Raw genomic sequence first — 8,592 nt, forward strand, 5'->3', positions numbered from 1 at the left:
TNGGAGCTCACTTTGTAGACCAGGCTGGCCTCGAACTCAGAAATCCGCCTGCCTCTGCCTCCCGAGTGCTGGGATTAAAGGCGTGTGCCACCACACCTGGCTGAACTTTATACTTTTAAGATAGGGTTTCTTTATTATGTAGCTCTGGCTGTCCTGGAACTTGCTATGCAAACCAGGCTAGAGTAGAACTCACAGAGATCCACCTGCCTCAGCCTTCTGAGCGCTGGAATTAAAGGCTTCCACCTCACACGGCTGAACTTTGTATTTTCAATGCAAGCCCCTTGTGTGTGCTTTGTAGACACCATCGTTTGAACCCAGGACACAGTTCCAGCTGCCCACCTGGAGAAGCACTTAAATAAAAGACTTTTTTAAATAACAAATTTTCGTTCTGACTGTAGTTTGTTTATTGAGTCTGCTAAAAATAAGTTAGGCAGCGCGGTGGGGTTTGAGGCCTCGTGTGTCTGGCCGGGGCAGCGTGTTCTCGCCACGCTCCCTAGCTCTCGGTTTCCTGTGGGTCTGGCAGAAAGACGAGGGATGAGTCTTTCTCTTTCAACTCAGTTTCCCCCGGGGCCGAGTCTGGCTTCTCTGAGATCAGGGTCTCTCTCAGGAAGACCTGACTGCTATTCTCTTTCATTCTGGAGTCACCGAGCTGCAGGTCTCCTGGTGTTTCCTTGTCTTGTGGCTGCTTCTTTCGATTTCTGGGAAGAGAAGAAATAGTGTTGATCTGGGATACTGAGTGGCTGGGTCAGGACCCAACAGCTTGAGGGGAGCTCTTCTGTTCAGAAGTGACAGTGGCTTCCAATGGCTCCCACTCTTACATCTGCCATCTCACTGCAAGGCCACCTGGGAGCTTAGCCTTGATTGCCAGCCCTTTCTCTTAGAGATGAGCAAACATGGCGTCAGGGGCCAATGAAGCACACATCTGCATCGTCCATCTAAGTCTACCCATTCTGAGCCCCGTGACCTTTCTCCTGACCCCAGGGCTGTCATCATATGTAGTACAGGTCCTCTTGCCTGCCGTGTTCTAGCCCTAAGATGCTGCCAGAAACCCCTAACTAACCTTCTATCTCTCACGCTGTTTCTCCAAACAGATTTACCCACACCACTGGACATGCGTGTAAGACCCAGTCCTAGGCATGGCTCCCACTGCCTTCTCAACCTGACAGTCTTTCCAGTAATCCTCCAAAGTCTCTCCTTTCTCTCAGATGGTTTACCCAAGGGACTCTTGGGACTGTCTGGCCACGGGGAGCTGAGTACCTGGCCCACAGGAGAGCAGACCTGTATGTGCCGCTCCTGTCTCTCAGTTGAGTTTGCCGAAAGGGATGCTTTCTGACAGGGTAAGAGGGGCCAGGCCCACTTATCAAGGGTAACACCCTTCTGAATCTTTCCAAGCTGCTGGCTAAGGGGAGGGGCGGTGGGGGAGGGGGCAGCTGCTGGGTTGTTTATTTCATAGCTGTGGTCCCTGATGACTGCCACCAAGAGGTGAAGAGCTAAGTCCACTAACGTGACTCCTGCTTAGGTTGCCATCCAGGGAGGAAGCCCCACTGCTCACCGTGGAGACCCACACCAAACCCGCTCCTCACCTGTTTGCCAGGATGCTCCTCCTCAGGAGGAACATGCTTATCCCGACCACCAGAACTGCCAGAACCAGGATGGAGTAATTCCAAGGAGCCGCTGAGGAGGGACACACAGAGAGACAGATCCTTGAGCAGAGGCCAGGTGTCTTCAGGAGGGCCTCGGGCTCAGACCCATCTCAGAGCATCATGTGTCCCTTCTATGGAGACTGCCATCAAGACCCTGCTTTAGGGGAACTCCTCAGCTGACCAGTGGGGTTGGGGCAGAGACAAGGGTTTCTACTCTGGACCAGCCCTGATCCCACGGAGGAGGGCGGGGAGACAGTGCTATGCTTGCTGGGTAGAGAGGGCATGAGTGGCAAGGAGGAAACTTGAACTCCAGTCTTCAATTTTATACTGCCTTTAGGAAAAGGAGGCGGAGGAGAGAGGGAAGGGGTAATGAAGGCCTGACTGGATGCAGTTACTGCCTATCACAGGAGAAGTGGCAGACTGGGTGGAGCATGCTCCGGACAGGTCAGACTGTGACGTGTGAGGCAGGCCCCAGGATCACAGCTTTTACTTCTCCTCCTGTAGGAGTGGTCCCCCACCAAAGGATCTGAGAGCGAGTTCCTTCCCTTCTTGCAAGGGTTTCCCTCCTGCAAGCCTCTTCCAGAATGTCCTGTTAGTGAGACTTCCCTTGATGACTTTGTCTTCCTTGCTGCATACTCCCCCCACCCAGGCCATACTGAAGGTTCAGTGTAAGATTCCTGACATACCTGGCAGGGGCTTCACCACCGAGGGCCAAAACCTTTTAAAATATGGTTTCACTAAGTTGTCTGGGCTGGTCTTCAGCTCAGTAGCTCAGGCTGGCCTTGAATTTATGATCTTTGTGCTGAACCTCTTGTATAGTTAGGGTTGAGGGTCTGTGCCACCACTCCCAGCTTGCTGCTTCTTCTCCTCCTCCTCCTCCTCCTCCTCCTCCTCCTCCTCTTCCTCCTTTGTGTAATAGCCCAGGTTGGCCTGGTTCTCACAGAGATCCACCTGCCTCTGCCTCCCAAGTGCTGGGATTAAAGGCCCGAGCCACCGCTGCCTGGCCAGCTTGCTTCTTTTTTACTATGCACCAAGAACATGTTATACTCTTAGCTGTTGGTTTATTTTCTGTCTCCTCTACTAGAATGGACACTCTGTGTGGGCAGAGACTTGTATTTTGCTCACTGTTGTATCCCAGTGCTAGGGCCAGTGCCTGGCACACAGTACAACTAACTTAATAAATAGTGGAGGTGATTGAGAGTCAAGTGAGTGGCCCATACCCTGAGAAAAGGGGAGTGAGCGATGTACCACTTGGTGGAGAATGATAGACAATGATGAACTGCCCTGCTCACCCGCCATCACCTACCGTCTTCTGCACGAAAATACCAGAGCATTTCTTCCAGCAGTTCCTGGGGCACCTCGGCGCTGGCTGCAGCTTCCTCTGCACGGTGGTCCATGTTCCTGCTCCTGACTGAGATATTTCTGGCCTGTAAACAGACAAGTCTTGAGGCCCCAGCTGCCCACCTGGCCTTCCAGGTTCTGGCCTCTGAGCAGACAACTCCAGAAACAGCAGGAAGCACCCTTGGCTTTCCAGTCCTTGTCCAAATCAGCAGTTCGAGAACCCACAGGGTTAGGACTAAAGGAGCCTGAACCATGTCAGGAGCCATCTAGGATAGGCCGAAGGCATACAAATGACCTTTCTGGAGATGCCAAAGCTAAAAGAGGCTTCATCTCAGGACTGCTTCTTGCAGCTAATATCCCTTTCCTGTCATTATTAAAATAGTATAATAATTCCTGGGCATTAGCTTGCCCTATTGGGCAGGTATTCTGCAGATCAACGAAGATGTACTATCTTGTAGCAATGCTATGTAGACAAATTGATGATTTCATAATTCCTAATAATGGTTCCATAGAATTCTTAAATTTATACAGGCAGTTTTGAGCCCTTTACAATATGAAGGCTGAAGTTAGGGCTCTGTAAACGTTCATGTGTCACAAGCTAATTGCGTTAGGATAGAAAGAGGGCTTGGGACAGATTTGAGATCAGGGGAGGCATTCATTCTGGGCTGGCTGGGAAACCATTGTCTGAAGACTAAAGGTTATAAACCGGGAGTGGGCAATTTATTGTAGGTGTAGGGACAGAAGATTGTTCATCCAGAGTGAATGAATTCTTTCATTGGTGCTTGCTCAATGAACTTGCTCATGGGAACTTTTACTGCATCCACCAAATATGTGTGAGTGTGTGTGTGTGTGTGTGTGTGTGTGTGTGTGTGTGTGTGCATGAACACTTGTGGAGTGAATGAGGCAGGTGGTCGGCCCCGACAAGAATATGTGTGTGCATATTTTCTATCTGCAAGTGTGACTTTCTTTTCCTGGTTCACAAAAAGTTAATAGCTCCAATTCCCCTGCTGCTACATAGCCTATGTTAATCACCAGAAGTCAGTACTTATTTGACCACAAAGAATTATAAAGTAAATAAGAGTTAAGCTTTCTACAAAATTAGAGATCATCAGTCTTTTGGTGTTGGTGTTCCACCTCAACTGTTCCCCAGCCGGATCTGGCCTCCAGCAGAACCAGAGCTGATTGTGGCGGTGAGCCCAATGGAGACATTCAAGAGACTGAGACAGGAGGATCCTTAGGCTGGTTCGAGGCCTGGGTAACATGGAAGGGACCAGGCCAGCATGAGCTACATAGAGACACCACGTCACAGTAAGCAATTGATAGGCAGGCAGAGCGAAAGTCTCTTGAAAGAAGCACACCTTACAAAGCCGGTCACTGACTAGAACTTCTCTTTGGAAAGGTTGGAATGTTACAAGTTCAGAGCCAAATAATCTTGGTCCATCTTTAGTCCCTCGGTAGCCATTCATTACTCTTCTCTAGGTATGTTTGACTCGGTATCTTTGGGACTATTAGGTACATCCTTTAGAATACGCAAACAGACCTCTAGCTTGTACCATCCAGAAGATGAAGAATGTGGTCCTAGAGTGTCTGATGCTTTTCTGTACCTCTATGCTTTTAGCAACATGCTTAGAAACTGTCTTGACTTGTGGTTTTCATTTTTCTATTACTCTAAAACATCATGAGGCACTAGAGAGCCAGAGGCAGGAGGGTCTCTGTGAGTTTGAGGCCAGCATATTCGCCACAGCAAGGTCCAGGACAGCCAGGGCTCCATACTGAAACCCTGTCTCAAAGCAACAGTAATTCATCATGAAACGGTTACCACTTGGAATGTGATATTTAGGGTAGCTGAGATCTGTGTACCGGGGCCATGGGTTTTGAGGTGAGGTGTGGGGGTTTGTCCATGATAGCTAGCTGGTAGATAGATAGATGAATACATAGACAGATAAATACATGGATAAAATGAGAATGTGATCTTAGGAGCAGGTGGGGTCTGAAGTCAGGAACCACAGAGGAAGGAGTGAGTCAAATCTATTAAAATTCGTAGTGTGCAGGAAAGGGGCATAAATAGGCCAGTGTGAGGTTGAGCCACTGGCTGGCTGAGAGAGCCCTTGCAATTGACACCCTCACCCGCGAATCTCCCAGCCCCTCAACTCCATCCTACTTTTAACCTAATTATCCCACCCAACCCACCTCTCGCCCCGCCCCCAGCCTCCCGTAGCCAATCACAGGCCAGTGTCTCTTCACACGCCCAGAAACCTAGCCTAGCTTAGTCGACACACTGCTGCCCCGCTCTGGTCAAGAAGCTGGAAGAGTCCTAGAAAGGCAGTTGCAGGGAGCTGTAGCAGAGAGGTGTTGAGCATTAGGCTACACTGGTAAGCTGTATCTGCGACTCGCTACTCAGAAAACTTTCTTCTTTTTCTTTCACGGGGCAAATGGATTGGGGTGGGATGGGGATAATGACCAGAAATGGTTTCTGTTGTTGGCAAGAAAAGATCATGAATTACTCTCCCTGAGATGGTCCCTTAGCTGAGCCCGTTTTTGTCCCCGGGGAAATAAAGCAGGTGAAACTTCCTGCCACCCGTTACCCAAGATTTTTCTGGACTCATTTAAAGAAACGGTGACATTAATTTTGACAGTGTATTCCATCCAAGACAGTACGCATAAAGTATTATTTCAATGTGACAGAAATCTCATTGTGCGATGTAAAAATATTGAGATATTGAGGTGTTTTGCACTTTTAAAAAAAGATTTATTTATTTATTATGTGTAAGTACACTGTAGCTGACGCACCAAAAGATGGAGTCAGATCTCATTATGGATGGTTGTGAGCCACCATGTGATTGCTGGGATTTGAACTCAGGACCTTCAGAAGAGCAGTCAGTGCTCCTAACCACTGAGCTGGCTCTCCAGCCCATGTTTTGCTTTTTTTTTTTTTTTTTGATACTAGGTCTTTGAAATTGGGTATAAGCTTTATGCTTGTAGCATGCCTATCTTGAAACCCACTAGCCACATTTCAGGGGCTCGGTAACAATATGTGGCTGGCCGCTCTTGTACTGGGCAGTCAGGCCTTGGCCAGCATCTGGTCTTCCTGACTGCTCTGCAGGTTCTTGTCATCTGCAAGATCTTTATAATCCCCCAATTTTAAAACCTTATGTTTAGTTCTTCTCAACTGCATGTGGCCTGTGGGCTACAAGCTGAACATCCTAATAGACTAACCTAACCAAGAATATACAACACGTGTGGTGAAAATTCTAACTCTGGGTGGGTGAACTGGCTCAGCTGGGAAAGGTGTTTGCCACAAAGTCTGAGAGCTAAACTGAGTTCGATTCCCAGGCCCCGCATAGTGGAAGAAGAGGAACAATTCTCACCAGTTGACCTTTGATCAATACATGTGTACCCATGTACATGGGTATACCACACCCCACCCCAAATAAATGTAATAAAGACTTTAACTGTCCTCAAGAGGGATTCGCCATACCACTTATCAAAACTGAAAACATTTGAACAAAACAGCACATGTCTTACTAGAATGACGTTTAAGGGACATATTAATCACTTTAGGATTGGTGCCTCTGAGAAAGAAAGGGCAAATAGAAATCAAAGAAAATTAAAAATACATAACTGAAGATACAAAACAGGTGAAGAGTATGGACTAGACCCGACATGAAAACAGGTCCTGGACGCTCATGAGACCCACCAAAGGCAGAGAGACCACATGTTCTCCAATGCAGAGGGTCTATAACTCTGCCTGAGACAGCCGTTGTACTCACAGCCTGGAACTTTCTCAAACAACTGAAAGGCAGACAGCCAAAGGGAAACAAAAGGACCAAATCCCCTTGAAAAAGCAAACAGCGCCGAAAGACTGGAAGAAAATCGTTTGACAGGCGTGTCAGGGCTCAGATTTCCTGGATATGACTGCTCACTTCTGTGTCTAAGTCAGTATGAATTATGGCTGGCCAGAGGCTCAGGGGTTAAATCAAAGTACTGGTCTCTTAAAGCAGCAGTTCTCAGTCTGTGGGGCATGACCCTTCAGAGGTTGCATATCAGATATTTATTTACATTGCCATTCACGACAGCAAAATTACAGTTACGAAGTACCAAGGTTGGAGGGTCACCACAACCTGAAGAACTGTATTAAAGGGAGGCAGCGTCAGGAAGGCTGAGAACCACTACCATGAAGAAGCTGAGTTCAGTTCCCAGTCACCTGGTGCTGTAGTTCTCGAGGATCCATCGCCCTCTCCTGGCCTTTACAGGTTCCTGCACACACATGTACATATAAATACACACACACACACACACACACACACATAGTTAAAAATAGAAGCCTTTTAAAGACATTTGGGGACCCAGATGCCTTCTTCCAACATGTGGTAGAAAAGGCAAGGTCGTGAGATTAGCTAACCGATATCTGCATTAAGCTCCAGCTAACTGTTCAGAATGCCACAGTGAGAAAAACGAGGCCAGTTGCAGAGCCTGAGTTAATAATGTCAGATTATCCCTTGCTCCCCACACCCATAGTGAAGATCACTGAGGTCTAGGTAGCAGATACTGTCTCCTTCTGAGGACTTTGATAGAACCAAGACACCACCAGCATGTGACATTGACTTTAAAGATCTCTGTGCTTAGCTGGGCGTGGTGGCGCACACCTTTAATCCCAGCACTCAGGAGGCAGAGGCAGGCAGATTTCTGAGTTCGAAGCCAGCCTGGTCTACAAAGTGAGTTCCAGGACAGCCAGAGCTATACAGAGAAACCCTGTCTTGAAAAAAAAAAGATCTCTGTGCTTATTTCTTTCAAGTATGCCATTCATTCGTAAAAGCAATGTGTGTAAGGGGGTGGAGATGGAGAGGGAGATGGGGGTAAGAGATAGAGTAGGAATATGTCAGAGAGTCGGGGGAGAAAGGAGAGAGGAGGAGAGAAAAGATGCATGGAGGCTAGAATCTAAATGGAATATGAGTTCTAAATATATGCATCATATATATACTAATGTTGTGATAAAGACCAAAAGCCCAAGCCCTCCCACTCTGAGATACCACAGCAGCACAGGCCCATTCACATCCGTTGGCATTTAAAAGCTATGTCTAGTAGCTTCTGTAATCAAATCCATGTATGATGGGTGTATGCATTTAATATAGTGTGTTACTCCCATCTAAGCAGGAGGGGATTAAGTTTAATGTTTGTAGGACCTAGTGGCTGTGACCCTAGTGACTGTTACTCTCTTTACACTGTCAACTCAGCTTAGTAAAACAAGGTTCTTTCCTCCCGTAGATGACAGCACAACTAATTTCTTTAAAAAAAAAAAGATATATTTATTTTTATGTATATGAGTACACTGTAGCTGTCTTCAGACACACCAGAAGATGGCATTGGATCCCATTACAGATGGTTGTGAGCCACCATGTGGTTGCTGGGAAATAAACTCAGGACCTCTGGAGGAGTAGTCAGTGCTCTTAACCACCGAGCCATCTCTCCAGCCCCCACCCCAACTAGTTTCAAAAACTGCAAATTATGGGTTTATGTGAGTGGGTGGAGAGAGAGGGAGGGGGAGAGAGAGAGAGAGAGAGAGAGAGAGAGAGAGAGAGAGAGAGAGAGAGAGAGAGAATGGTAATAA

At 47.5% G+C, this 8,592-nt stretch overlaps 1 protein-coding gene across 1 annotated transcript in view; it reads right to left on the reverse strand.

The window, feature by feature from the left end:
* Positions 1 to 387: 387 nt before the first annotated feature.
* The window catches only part of Slc51b (solute carrier family 51 beta subunit), a 9,178-nt gene continuing 973 nt past the window's right edge, over positions 388 to 8,592 (reverse strand). Inside the window, exons 2-4 of the mRNA XM_021207421.2 lie at positions 2,950 to 3,070; positions 1,584 to 1,674; positions 388 to 698 (exon numbers count right to left, since the gene is read on the reverse strand). Coding sequence (XP_021063080.1) covers positions 494 to 698; positions 1,584 to 1,674; positions 2,950 to 3,040 — 387 coding nt within the window. The 5' untranslated portion in view covers positions 3,041 to 3,070 and the 3' untranslated portion in view covers positions 388 to 493. The remainder of the gene's footprint in view (positions 699 to 1,583; positions 1,675 to 2,949; positions 3,071 to 8,592) is intronic.

The sequence above is a fragment of the Mus pahari genome, chromosome 10, assembly GCF_900095145.1.
Source record: "Mus pahari chromosome 10, PAHARI_EIJ_v1.1, whole genome shotgun sequence".
NCBI lineage: Eukaryota > Metazoa > Chordata > Mammalia > Rodentia > Muridae > Mus > Mus pahari.